The sequence below is a fragment of the Myotis myotis genome, unplaced genomic scaffold, assembly GCF_014108235.1.
Source record: "Myotis myotis isolate mMyoMyo1 unplaced genomic scaffold, mMyoMyo1.p scaffold_m19_p_1, whole genome shotgun sequence".
Lineage (NCBI taxonomy): Eukaryota > Metazoa > Chordata > Mammalia > Chiroptera > Vespertilionidae > Myotis > Myotis myotis.
The window spans coordinates 114,535,120-114,549,661 of record NW_023416313.1 but is presented as its reverse complement, the minus strand read 5'-3'; the positions used below and the strand labels follow the sequence as shown (position 1 = coordinate 114,549,661).

The 14,542-nt window shown below is 42.5% G+C and overlaps 1 protein-coding gene across 3 annotated transcripts in view; it reads right to left on the bottom strand.

Annotated features, from left to right (window-relative positions):
• The window catches only part of BBS4 (Bardet-Biedl syndrome 4), a 131,070-nt gene that overhangs the window by 48,499 nt on the left and 68,029 nt on the right, over positions 1 to 14,542 (bottom strand). For 2 of the 3 annotated variants that reach the window (XM_036348363.1, XM_036348355.1), the window contains exons 4-10: positions 14,387 to 14,450; positions 8,671 to 8,782; positions 7,641 to 7,713; positions 6,357 to 6,410; positions 4,023 to 4,150; positions 1,516 to 1,570; positions 531 to 599 (exon numbers count right to left, since the gene is read on the bottom strand). In XM_036348363.1, coding sequence (XP_036204256.1) covers positions 531 to 599; positions 1,516 to 1,570; positions 4,023 to 4,150; positions 6,357 to 6,410; positions 7,641 to 7,713; positions 8,671 to 8,782; positions 14,387 to 14,450 — 555 coding nt within the window. The remainder of the gene's footprint in view (positions 1 to 530; positions 600 to 1,515; positions 1,571 to 4,022; positions 4,151 to 6,356; positions 6,411 to 7,640; positions 7,714 to 8,670; positions 8,783 to 14,386; positions 14,451 to 14,542) is intronic. The other variant, XM_036348373.1, reaches the window with a different exon arrangement.

Below are 14,542 nucleotides of genomic sequence, written 5' to 3'. Positions count from 1 at the left end.
ACTTAAAGTACAGTTCCTTCTGCCACAGCACAAAGGTGACAGACACAGCTTTAGGCTTCATCAGTCCAGGGTTCTGAGATAGGACTGAGTCTGTATCCTTCACAGCCTGTTATGCTGCATCTCCCTCAGTGACATTCATCCACTTGATGATCTTCTCACCCCTAAAGACATATCTGGACAAGGTTGTAATTGCAAATTCATTAAGAAACTAGAAATCATTTCACCAGAAGTATTTTTGACAGTAATTGTGGAGGCTTTGCTAATTTCCTAAATACATAAAACTTTACCAGCACTACAATTTTGCTTTCTGCCTAAGTTACAGGTCTGTTATAACAAATGTGCTCCTTTGGAAAATAACAAGCAGAACACCAACACCTTACAATATTTTCAAATGAGAAGAGCCATGTTTATTTATAATTTTTCTAAGAAAAAGGTAATTTCTCAGGTATTCAAAATGCTTTCTAGGGCCAGATCACCTCTAGGAGTGAACCATCTATGTGAAGGCTCTGGGGTTTGATAGCCTGCAGTACCTTGTAGTTGACAGGGTCATAAGTTAGAGCATTTCCGAGGTGTTCAAATGCCTTCTGGTAAATGCCAACCTTGGAGAAAAAGCAAACGAGAGAATTGTATCAGCAAGGAGATAGCGGTTCGGCAGTCTGGCCAATTACACCCTGAAGCACCCTGACTTTTCTGAGTTCTCTTCACAAAACAGAGCTACAGATACCAGATAGAAAAAGAAAACTAAAAATCCCCACATTTGTCTCTTGATAAAATCAAAGTATCCATTTGCCAGGAACTATCTCTGCCATAATATGCTCCACACTAATGTCTCTTGGCAGGAAATGGGCTGGTTAGCCTCACCTCCCCCGGGGCCAGTCTCCCAAGCCAAAGCCAGGAAGGCCCAGGAATTAAACTCCTAATTCCTTTTAAAGAAAAATGAAACAAACAGAAAGGCTACCAAAGAGGCAGAACTGGAGGCAGGATCAGCTGAACAGTGAACTTTGGGAGTTGATGGGGGAATGGGACGGGTAGAGGTCCCTCCAGGACCTCTGGGCCCCAGTGCTCAGGCTGATAAGAAGTGATTGAGCTAAAAGAATTTCATTCACACGCAGGAAGGAGACAGACTTCTTATTCTAGACAATGTTTTACCTTCTCTTTCCTATAGGACCTGGCTGGGAAGAAGGAACAACAGAAATGGCCGTAGCTCCAAAGCCCTGATAGTGATAACTTGTATCAGTCTCTCTCCCCACAACAAAATGACAGTCCTCATGACCAGTTATTTCTCATATATGCGCTTTCCTTTAAAAATTATAATTGCAGTTTTTATTTGAATGCAGAAAATTAATTCCTTTAAGAGATAAAGAATATAATAATACAGAGAGTAAGGTTGGTGTGCTTCATATGAACTTTAGTAAAATGTGTTAAAATAAAATCAAAATGCAGGAAACCACAATACACATAAATCCAGAAGTATTTCTAACATCAATGCATGAATGAGTAAAGAGTTCTCTTTACCTGTAAGTAGAGTAATCCTAAAGTTGTAAGAAGTTCTGTATTTTCTGGTGAGAACCTGCAACACAGAGATGAACACAGAGATGCTCAAAGGGAAACAAGATGTGAATGAGATACTGAGGCACATGCACAGTAACATGCCCTCAGGCAACATCTGAAAGACAGTGTGTCCCACTCTCCATGGAAATTCTCCAAGACGACTGGGAAACTGCCTTCAATAGTATGTCATCTCAACCCTGACTACAGGGAGGATTGCTCAACAAGAAAGAAATAGGACTCAGAATCCAGATTCTTTTTCAGGACCATTTCTTAGAGTCTAAGTCCTAAGACAAAACTTATTGAATATTTTGTGTGACTGTCTTTATTATACTGACAGAACTAAAGAATAATTCTTTATAAACCAAGTCAGTATGGAACACACATAGCTTTAGCCAGTTTCCTTCTGGTGGGATTTCTTTTCTTTCTTTTTTTTTTTTTTTATCCTGTTCTCACTGTATGCACAATGGCAACCTGTATAATTTTCTGTGTAATTTAGGATCCCAAGGGCCCTAATGCTCTGCTCTACATATTAAACAAAAAGCCATGGTAAACAGTCAAACTAAACAAAAAAAGGAAGACATACCAGCTCTGGGAAAGAATTTGCCATTGGCTTAGGTAAAAGATTATCTGCTTTCCCAATCCCTCACTAATATTTGTCTTTGTTACAAAACTAAAGCTACCCTGAGCTAAGATGATCTGACTACAGGATCATTAGACAGTACCAACAGTAAAAATGCCAAAGGTGAGGAACAGTGTTGCATGCTTCTAAGCAATGAGGTAGGATGCTGGTTACCTATCAGGCGACCAGAATCAGAGGGGCCAAAACCCCAGCCAGGGAGACCTGAGCTGGCCAAACAAAGCTTACTCAGTTCAACTGAGTATTTGCCCTTCACTCTGCCATAATAAATATCCATTTGCATCACCTCCCTTCCCCAAACTAACTTCTGTGATTCTGGCAGCATCCCTCCCCCCACCAAAACTGCTATCTCCAAGCTGTGGCTCTCCACATTCTCAGTGAGGCTCCAAATGCTCAGCTGTCTCTTGGAAATTCTTGTGACTTAAGTCCTTGACCAACCACTGGGAGATGTGAGACAACAGCCAGCGTGGCCTGGGTTCAAAGACCTGGAAAGGGCTGACACACAAATTAATACACAGACAAGAAATATAAATTTGGAAATGATGGGGGAAGCCAGTTGTGAACTTGGTTTGAGAGACCAAGTTCCAGCAGCCCCACGGAAGCTTAACATATGCTATGTGGGCTCCTTCCTACTTGTCCACATAAACATAGCCTCTTGATGACAAAAGTCTCTCTTGTAACTTAACAAACCAAGGGGTTTTTCTATCTTTTTAGGCACAAAATATGATTGAAGAAAATTCAGAAAGCTGTTATGACTGATAAAACCAGAAAAGTTGCTATATCATTACTATGGAAGAAGACAAAGATAATGAACATATTAATTTAACAAATTAAGTTTAGTTCGTAGTCTAATTACCAGGAATACTAGACTCTGTGACCAGGAATTCTATTAAATGACCAAACAAATGAGACATTAAAGCATCATGGCGACAGCTATCCCATTTAAAACAAGGCAAAACCCTATACAGAAAAGGCAAGATAACGTGTGTCTACAAAGAAAACATGGAACACCATCCTGGAAAGCCAGTCAGTTCCATCATCAAGAGGAGTTTTTAAAAAAATAGTATTTTTACAAAAACAACAAGATATTGGTCTCATGCTAATAAGACCCTCCTCCCAAGCATGTGTGCCCACTTCCCTTATAGCTGGATGTGGCCACCTCATTAATTTTGAACCATGGAACACAAGCATGAATGAGGTGTGCAACTTCTGGGCCACTTAAACACTACAAGCTGTTTACTCAGTACTTAGTTTCCGGTACCACCTCCCCCCACCACAGCCCAGAACATGGTGGTTATAGTAAGTCAGTTTCAACCATGCAGGTGAAGACAACAACCTAACCAATGGTGAGTTAATAATGAAGGAACCTAGGTCCCTGATTGCCCTTGTAGAGCAGAGCCGCCCACCTAGGCTAAACCAGCCATACTAATAGGTGAGAAAGAAATACAAATCTTCCTTATTTAGGCCATTGGGATTTCTTACCCTTAGCTTACTTAACATTTACTCTAATTCATACAACTAGTTATCAGTCATATATATTCTCTCATAGGCTTGAGAATTCATATATCTACTCCCCCCGCCCCCTTTTTTTTAAGTTCTTCCTTGCTCTAAAGCTGGGGAGTTGGGGAGACCTTTTTTCTGCCAAGGGCCATTTAGATATTTATAAGATCATTCGTGGGCCATACAAAATTATCAATTTAAAAATTATCCTGCTATATTTGGTCAAACAATTGACTCACCACTAATGCCTTGGCAGGGCCAGATCAAATGATTTCATGGGCCTTATACGGGGCAGATGTTCCCCACCTCTGCTCTAACAGAAACAGGCACTTACTCCACAGCTTTCTTGTAGATTTCGATGGCCTTGTCCAAGTCTCCCGCCAGCAAGTGAATCTTCCCCAGCATTATGTAAGTCAGATCATGCCTATTAAGATGTAGGGCATGGTGCAATTGGTCTTGTGCCTAATAAGATTGATGAAGAGAATGAAATCACTACCATGAAAGGACAATGGCTTTGTAGGGGTAGAGCAAAAAAGGAGCTCCTGCTATACTAATATAGGGGCATCCCATTTCAGCCAATAGTCAAAAATAACAACACGTACCAAAACTGTACTTGCTGACAGGACAGCTGGAAACATGAAGTATCTGCCTCTGGAGCCACTTGGAAGAATTTTTACAAGACGACTAACTTTTTGAATGTTTTCTGCTTCTTTTCTCTCTTTTTTTTAAATCCTCACCTGAGGATATTTTTTCCATTCATTTTCAGACAGAGTGTGAAGGGAGGAAGGGGGCAGGGGAGACAGAGAGAGAAACATCGACTGGAAAGACAAACATCGATTGGTTGCCTCCCGCATGCACCCCAACTGTGGCCGGGAATTGAACTCACAATCAAGGTATTTGTCCTTGACAGGGAATCAAGCCCACAACTCTTCGGTCCACGGGCTGATGCTCCAACCTCTGAGCCAAACCAGCCAGGGCTGTTTTCTGCTTCTTAATAATCATACCCATGACTCATACTTCACAAGTCAAAAGGGACATCATAGTACAGTATACAGCACTGCCCAGCTGTACCAGTGACCAACTGCACAACCTTTCCCAGAGTGGACTTCATTTTCCTCAACAATATTTTGATAAATAAATGAATGGATTGTTCTCATTGATTCACTCAATATGTACTCACTGAGTACCTGTTGTTCTAGATGCGAGGTATATTAGAGCTAACAAAACAAACTCCTTGCTCTGGAAAAGCTTATATCCTTCCTAGTTGATGGTCAAAAGGACTTTTTTTAGTGATTCATTGGTTCAACAATAAATGTCAAGTATTGTATTTGCTCTGTTAGCTTTACAGTAAAATTTAAATATAATCTTCTCCTTTACAGATCTGAACAAAGACCAACCTGCCTCTCCCTTGCCTCATAATAATCCTGTTAATAGAAATGTACTTGCTTGGAATATCCTCTGAAGAGAAAAATTTCCTAACCAAATATATAACACTGTAGATCTGCCCAGTGGACAGGGGCCCACTATATATATATTTTTTTTTTTTTAAATTATTATTCATTTATTTATTTATTTTTACTTAAACATATTATTATGTATTTCACAAGAGTAAAAGTTACTCTCACACCTCAACTGCTGATGTACAGATTTTTTTTTTCACGCTCCTGAGGGATAGATTAAATGTTGTCAAATGGATATTAACCAACTCAGATTCTTAGTCCTATCAGCACTATAGATAAGAGAATAAAACTTCATAATCACTAAGTGGAAGCTCTATGCAACCCACTATCATTAACTTTCAGAGCTCTCAATAATTTAATCTATCCCTCAGTTAAGATATATACATTTTTTCTTATATTTGAGTACCAAGGTACTTGGTACTTATTTGATATAAGAGCCTTAGAACCTGCAGCTTAATCACAATAAAATATAAATTCTCACATAGAAAATAACCTTAGAAACTGAAACTCAGAAATCAAATCCACTTGTAACTTAAAATTCATGTCCAATGACCTTAAAAACTAAAATTAGTTGCTATCAGAGCATAAGAGAGTTCCCATGGTCATGATTACACTTTTAAGAATTAAAGGTCCACTTTTTTTGTTGTTATTAATCCTCACATGAGGACATTTTTCCATTGATTTTTCAAAGAGAGTGGAAGGGAGGAAAAAAGACAGAGAGAGAGAAACATCGATGTGAGAATGTTACATCGATTGGTTGCCTCCCACACACACCCCGACCAGAGCCAGGGATCGAGCCTGCAACGGAGGTACGTCCCCTTGACAGGAATTGAACCCGGGACCCTTCAGACTGCAGGCTGATGTTCTATCCACTGAGCCAAACCTGCTAGGGCAATGGTCCACTTTTTGATATCTAAGTTTTACTGAACATTTGCTTCTATACTAGAAAATTAATCTGGGGAATTAGATTACCATTCCCTCATAATATTTCTAGAATTTCTCATTTTCTTGTTAAAAGCAGGAAAAAAAAAAAAAAGATGGATAACAGCAAATGAAAAGAAAAATGGGGATAGGTGTATATGGCACTTTCAATTTTTACTTCCAAAAATCTCTGCAAGCACTAGGAATAATACAAAATGAGTAATGGCACCTCTGTAACAAGTGTACCTTCAGTGAAATCACCAGCCACCCCTATTTCTATAAATTACCTTGTTGAACTGTTTCAGATAAATGTAGCAAACTCCTAGGTTATGATAGATCTCCTACACACACAAAAGAAAACAGCTTAGGTGTAAATTCCACAGTACATATTCGAGTGAAACAACAGTCATCTAGAGATTGTTATTGTTCAGCAAAGTTTAAACTTTAAAATATGCATTACAGTCAGTTTTTTACTAGATTTCATACTCAAATATATTTAATTCTAAAAAATGGGTTCCTTAATATAAAAAACCCCCACAGATTATAAGACATAAAAGCAGGACAAATAAGAGATCACTCCATTTGTGCCCTCTTCTCAGGAGATACATGTACATATATGTGTTAATGGGATTCCTTTTCCTAGGAATCTAGGAATTCACTAGGTGATGTCAACTTTGGGACTGACAGCACCTTATGGAGGGCACTGTAATCGAATATATGTATTTGGAGTCAGTCTGCAAATGCCTTATTTTGTAAATAAAGTTTTATTTGTATTGTCCATGATTTTTTCACACTAGAACAGCCGTGGGCAAACTACGGTCCGCGGGCCGGATCCTGCCCGTTTGAAATGAATAAAACTAAAAAAAAAAAGACCATACCCTTTTATGTAGTGATGTTTACTTTGAATTTATATTAGTTCACACAAACACTCCATCCATGCTTTTGTTCCAGCCCTCCCGTCCAGTTTAAGAACCCATTGTGGCCCTCGAGTCAAAAAGTTTGCCCACCCTTGCACTAGAATCTCAGAGTTCATTAGTTGTCACGGAGACTATATGAAGCCACAAAGCTTAAAATATTTACTGACTGGCCCTTTAAAACATAAAACATTTGCCAACTGCTGATCTACAAAAAGAAGAAATAAAACAGAAATGAAGAGTAGCTACCTTGGTGCTGACAGCTTTCCAGTTCTAGTTCACTGTAAGACCAGCCTGTATTTCCTGGCCTAGAGCTCTATAGAATCTCTTTATTCCCTTTATAAGTTTCCCTTTACTTAAGGTAGCTTTAGAGAAAGGAGAGCATTTCTAGAGAGGAAAGCTGGATTATCAATAGGAATCAGATTAATGGCGAACTGCTTAACAGCAACACTCCCTGCCAGAAAACCATGCAGCAATAGCTGCTAAGTTATGCGGAAACATGGTTTTTGATCTTATATCTAACTGAATCATCAATTTAGTGTGAGGATCAAGACATTTTTGGCATGTAAGAATTCAGTAATAACACAAGACAGCCATACGATAAATGGAACCATTAGCATGTTACTAATAACAAAGAACTAAAAGTTCCCTACTTACCCAGTCTTTCTGGTTAAGTTTAGCTGCTTCATTATATACTTCAGTGGCAGCTTTATGTTTCCCCAAAAGAAATCTGTGGAAGAAATACAGTTTCCATAATTATTAACTCAAACCTTTTAGAAGACTAACCCCACTAGCCCCACATTTGACTCAAATTCCATCCAGCTGAGAATTCTGGAATCCTCTCCCCTATGAGCTGGTTGTGCTGGTTCGGCCAGTGAGGCTGCTGTATACCAACAGCAGAAGCTCTCTTGGTAGGGACTGCATTGGTAACAGTTCCAGTGCCTTGATCAAATTCTACACCAATTTTAGTAATTTATTTCTTCTGTAATTTATTTTCTACAGTGTACTACAAATGTAGACCAGAAAAGAAACAAACCAAATAATGTACCAGTTAAGCAAGAGCTGCCATCATTTATCACCATTATCTATTAGGGACATGCTCTTCGCTCCCAAGCCTATTTCCTTGATATTGGATCATGGTTCTGGAGAAAACAGGGGAAAACTAGGCTCTATGCAAAGATAGTACAGGCATAAATTACAATGTAGGTTAAAAAAAAAAATTAGGGATGGGAACCCCACAGAAACTTTAGTACTGGAATATTGTACTGGGGTAGTAAAGCTATTAGTGTGCCTTACAGCTTAGAAAGATTTTGGAGGTTACTTGCATTCAGGAACCTTCAGAGCATCCCCTCAACAAACACTAAAAATCTACTGTGTGTCAAATATTATGCTAAGTGTTGGATGAGAAAATTTCCATGGGTTGCCAATAAGATTAGAGGACTGAGGATACAAAAGTCAGTATTTATATGATAACCAGTATCAGTGTTCCTCTGTCAAACTTTATATGAGTTATCTCATTTTGTCAAATTTCAAAGTTAATCTACACTCTTCAAAGTGAATCCCACTATACCGATTAAGCAACTCTCCCTCTATGGATGAGGCTGATCAGGCTGCCAGAAGCAGCCTCTGCTTGCGAATGCTCATTACACAGCGTTTTCCGTGAGTCTCCAGGACTGCCAATACTCACAAAGACCTGGCCACCTGCTTGAGGTTATCAGCACTCTGTGGGCTGAGAACAGCACATGTCTGAAAGAGTTCTAGGGATTCTTGGATATTTCCTTCCAGGCGAAATATCAGTGCTGCCAAGAAACAGAAAACAAAGAAAGTAAAGTCGTGTTCTGGGAAGAATAGAGCCTGATATAGAAAAATTGGAGAAATGGGAGATGGAAAACCATACCAAAGAAATTCTTTGGATTATTACATCTTCAACACAATCAGCTGGGTTGAAACAAATAGCAAAGTTGCTGACATGCTAAAACCTTTTTCTTTTTCTTTTCTTTTTTTTGAGACCTGAATGTTTTATTGTAAGAAATACCTTTACTTTGACTCAGTTAACGAAGGAGCTTTCAGTGTGAGGAGTTCTTCACTTTCCTTTTATTAAGGGAATAAATATGCTCAAGCTTAAAAGAGGAAAAAAAATAGGAGGGAGAAGACATTTAAATATTTGGCAATAAGATTATTTTTCAGAGACTGAAGTGGGAGGAGGAATATATCCCCTTCAAGTTTGTTACTCAACAATATCGCCAAATCTTTCAGTTCAGTGATGGCTAAAAGTTGCGCATTGGCTTATCTTTCCTAGTGATAGCATTTATAAACTAACTTCACAGGCATTGTTAGACTTGGCAAACAATAGTTTTTCATAGTATTCTAGTGGCCCATTGCTTGTTTCCCTCTTCTCAGAAGCAAGGCAGCCAGTAGAGATCTCCTCTGAGGTCCTTTTAGGCTCTTAAGGCCTTCATTCAACTTTTGAACCTCAATTTTCCTTCTCTCCTTTTCTTTGTTGAATGATGCTATATTATCCTATATAAAAAAAAAGCCTAATATGCTAAGTGTCCGGTTGTCCAGTCGGCCTATCAACCAAAGCATAATATGCTAATGATATGGTAAGGCCATTCAACCGTTCACTATGACGTGCACTGATGACGGGGGGGGGGGGGGGGGGGGGGGGGGGGGCGGGTGGGGGGGGGGGGAACAAAGATGGCGGCTAATTTGCATACTGCAGTCAGGGCAGGACAGTGCAGCAGCCAGCGCAAGAGCCACTATCCAGGCCCCCCTGTGTGACCCCAGAAGCCGCCGGCCTGCCGCCAGTGATCGGATCCGATCCCTGCCACAGGCCGGCCCCAGAAGCCAGTGATCGGGCGGAGATGGGGGTCCTCTGCCCAGGCCTGACGTCTCTGGTAGAGGTGTCAGGCCTGGGCAAGGGGCCGATCCAGCGATCGGAGGGTGATGGAGGTCGACGCCTCTGGCCGAGGCGTCAGGCCTGGGCGGGGGGCAGAGCCGGCAATTGGAGGGGTCTGGGGGTCCCCTGCCCAGGCCTGACACCTGGGCCAGAGGCGTCAGGCCTGGGCGGGGGGCCGAGCCGGTGATCAGAGGGAGATGGGGGTCCCCTGCCCAGGCCTGATGCTTCTGGCCAAGGCGTCAGGCCTAGGCAAGGGGCCAATCCGGCGATCGGAAGGTGATGGGGTCAACAACTCTGGCCTGGGCGGGGGGCGGAGCCGGCAATTGGAGGGGTCTGGGGGTCCCCTGCTCAGGCCTGACGCCTGGGCCAGAGGCACCAGGCCTGGGTGGGGGGGCGGAGCCGGTGATGGGGGGGAGATGGGGGCCCCCTGCCCACGCCTGAAGCCAGGGCAAGAGGCGTCAGGCCTGGGCGGGGGGCAGAGCCGGCAATCAGAGGGGTTTGGGGGTCCCATCCAGTGATCGAAGGGTGATGGGGGTCAACGCCTCTGGCCGAGGCATCAGGCCTGGGCCAGGGCGGAGCCAGCGATGGGAGGGAGATGGGGGTCCCCTGCCCAGGCCTGACACCTCTGGTGGAGGCGTCAAGCCAGGGCAAGGGGCCGATCCGGCAATGGGAGGGTGATGGGGGTTGATGCCTCTGGCCAAGGCGTCAGGCCTGGGCGAGGGCGGAGCCGGTGATTGGTGGGGAGATGGGGGTACCCTGCCCAAGCCTGAAGCCTGAGCCAGAGGCTACAGGCCTGGGCCGGAGGGACCAAGCCAGTGATTGGTGTGAACTACAGAGGAAACACTTTTTCTAACCACTCATTGGCTAAGCTCCCTGTATGCCACTGGTAATATTCTTAGTAATTTGGGTAATAAGAATCCAAAGAGGTGATCTAGGGTTTTTCACCACACTCCTGGAGAAAAAAAATGAAGGTCCGCTCCTGGAGGGCTAAGAAATGTCATATCCTGCCCTAGCTGGTTTTGCTCGGTGGATAATGCCTTGGCTTGCCGACCACAGGGTCTGGGTTCAATTCTGACGAAGGGCATGTACCTAGGTTGCAGGCTCCTCCCTGGCCGGGACCCAGGTCAGGGCTCATGCAGAAGGCAACCAATCAAAGTGTTCCTCTCACTTTGATGTTTCTCTCTGTCTTTCCCTTTCTCTTCCACATTCTCTAAAAATCAATGGAAACATATCCTCAGCTGAGGATAAAAAAAAATAATAAAGAAATGTCATATCCTATGAAAGACACATCTTGAAAATGCCTAAAGAAAGTTGTCATTTTTTCATGGTGAAGGGACTGGAGTCCGTGTTGATGAAAACACCTTGGTGGCTGCAGTGACTGGCAGTGGCTGCAATAGCGGGGTGATGGGCCTGGTGCCTTCCCCTGATCAGCGCGGTCACCTCCCACAAAGGGAGGCCAGACTGTGGCTTAGGCCTGCTCCCCAAGGGGAGCAGGGAGCGGGCCTAAGCTGTCACTAGGACATCCCCTGAGGGCTCCTAGTATGTGAGAGGGGGCAGGCTAGGCTGAGGAACATCCCCCTCCAGTGCACGAATTTTGTGCACCGGGACCCTAGTCTATATTTTAAAAGCCCAAGCGACCGTTAGGGTGGAATGACCAGAACGATCAGTTGCTATGATGCACACTGACCTCCAGGGGGCAGATGCTCAACGCAGGAGCTGCCCCCTGGTGGTCAGTATGCTCTCACGGGGGGTGCGCTGCTCAGCCAGAAGCCAGGCTCACGGCTGGCAAGCGCCTCAGAGATGGCGGGAGCTTCTCCCACCTCTGCGGCAGCACTAAGGAGCAGCTAGCAGGCAGGCAGTAAGGAGTGAGGGGTCCTGGACTGCAAGAGGACACAGGCTAGGTAGGCTGAGGGACCACGCCCCCCCCCCCATGCACAAAGTTTGTGCACTGGACCTCTACTCCTTAATATTAAGGAATCTGGCTACTAGTTCCACCTTTGCCTCAATATTTGAGTCTAGTAGAACTTTATTGAGATCATTTAAACTTTTCTGATGATTCTTGACTTCTTCACACACCCATTATCTGAAGCACCTAATCACAATCCTGCTTTGCCTCTGCAAACTGGTACAGCTTCAAGTAACAACTTCTGTTTGTATAAAAAGCACATTCCTTATTGTTAATCTTTACGCATTCGTGTTATTTACCATGGGCATCTTTATAGTTTTTGTCCTTTACACATTGATTTCCTTTCTTAAGAATTTTAAACTTTTTTTCATCTGTGATGCCCAGCTGGTAATGGCTGCAGGAATCTCCCACTTAGTCTGGGGGCATCTCTGCCACAGGTTGCCAAGCTCACAACTGCACAGAAATGGGTACTAAAGCGATGGGTGACAGCTTCTCCCACCAGCTAGATGCATTCAGATCCATTAAAATTCTTGTTCTTCTGTTAATACTATCATTTGCTATCTGGATTCCACAGTCTATTTGCAGAACACTTTTATAATTCACATAAGCTTTCTGATATTTCTCTAAAGTTTCATTGCCATTGCTCAGTTGAAAAAGAGGTTTGACTGAGAATGAAGTTCCAGAGCCCTGTTACAATCTTGAATGTAGTCACTGCAGTTTCCTTCCTTTAGATAGCTTGCAGCTCTAGTTGAATATAAGATATTTAGATCTTCCACTTCCTGCAGGCTCCAGCTGCGCCTCTGCAAACTGCCCATTTTTTACAGCTCTGCGACAGTGGGTGGTGGATGGAAGTTAGGGAGGGGCAGGAAGAGGATGAGACATGGCCCTCTCCGACTGTTTACCACCCTTGCTTTTGCTTCTGTTGCTTCTGTTGCTTGGGTGACCTCAGAGGGAAATGGATGCAGGAAGAAGGAATCAAGAGTTTGCACTATCAGGAGAAAGGACCTTGGCGCCATTGTGCACCCAGTGCAGGGGCACAGCTAGGCTAAAACCTTTTTAATAAGGTGCCTCAAACTTACCTAACCCTCTCCACTCCCAGTATCTATCACACAGATAATCGGTGCCTTGCAAATAACCAGATAAACTACACATAAACATTCTTAACCTTCCCTTATCAGATGCTCTATTTATCATAATTCAGTTTTCAGAGAGTTCCCCAAATAGGGCAAGGACAATCACACCCCATGTCCAACAAGGAGATTCTGGCAAAAAAAAAAAAATGCAGTAATATTCAGACTTGGTTATCAGTATAGCAACCATTCAGAATCAATATTTTTTCCTAGGCCTAAGTTTTCAGAAGAATTTCCATGCTTGCCCTAGCTGGTTTGGCTTAGTGGCTAGGGCGTTGGCCTGTGGGCTGCAGGGTCCCGGGTTCAATTCCAGTCAAGGACATGTACCTTGGTTGCAGACTTGATCCCTAGCCCTGGTCGGGAGACAACCAATCAATGTGTCTCTCTCATATCGGTGTTTCTCTCTTTGTGTCTCTCCCCCTCCCTTCTACTTTCTCTAAAAATCAATAGAAAATATCCTAGGATAAGGATTAACAACAACAACAACAAAAGAATTTCCATGCTTAAGCATTATGAGGCACTGAACTTGTGACATTGGGAATAAAAGAACTTTTTTTTTTGCCATGATGTCCTAGATGTGTCAATATTTTACTAATTATGCCAAAAAATTATATACAAATCTGAAGACCACAAAGGCTATGAGTGGTCAACAAAATAACTCACTTATACAAAAGAGGTCAAAAAGAAAGTTCATGGGAAAACTAGGGATGCAACTTTTGGCACTAAAGAGTAAAATTTCAGGCAATGGTTTTCATATTTGATTTCTAATGAATTTCATTTATTCTCTGCTTTATCCTGTATATCTCTGGGCTTCTTCCCTTCATCCCGACTCACCTTACTAAAAATCCTCAAGTCTTTCCTCATCTCTTTTAGCCTCATTACAAGGAACCCTTTCAAAGACTTTTCTGGGCCTGAAACTACTGCAGAAGCAAGGACCCTAATATCCATTCTGAAAAACACTAGGCAGAAACTAGAAATGGGATGAAGGATAGTAGCAACTTTTTTTTAACATAACCAGTCATTTCTGAGGTCAAATCTAGCCTAAGAATTATGTTCCAATTTAAAAAACCAACACTGGCCCTAACCCGTTTTGTTCATTGGATAGAACATTGGCTCACAGACTAAAGGGTTCCGGGTTCGACTCGGTCAAGGACATATGACTTGGTTGAAGGCTAGATTCCCGGGTAGGGGGCGTGCAGGAGGCAGCTGATCGATGTTTCTCTCTCATCATTGATGTTTCTATCGCTCTCTCCCTCTCCCTTCCCCTCTGAAATCAATAAAAATAAAAAATAAATTAAAGCAAATGTAGCACAGTATTTAAAAATAAAATAAGATAAAAAACCAACATTGAAAAAAAACCTTTGTGGCACACTCACTTGAATTTAAGCATAAGTTGTTTGCTCTTTTTCCAGAAACCTAGGCAAAGTGTGCATTCCTCTAACAAGAAGAAAAGAAATATATGTCTTACCTTGGACATAGATAGCATATTCACATAGCCCCTGGGTCTCCTGAAGCTGTTCTTTGATAACAGCCTGAAAGAAGAAAAATACTTCTGAAGAATGATTAAATGCCTTCAAGCATTTTTAAGAAAGGGTAGACAATGAACAAGGAGCAAATGTAAGAA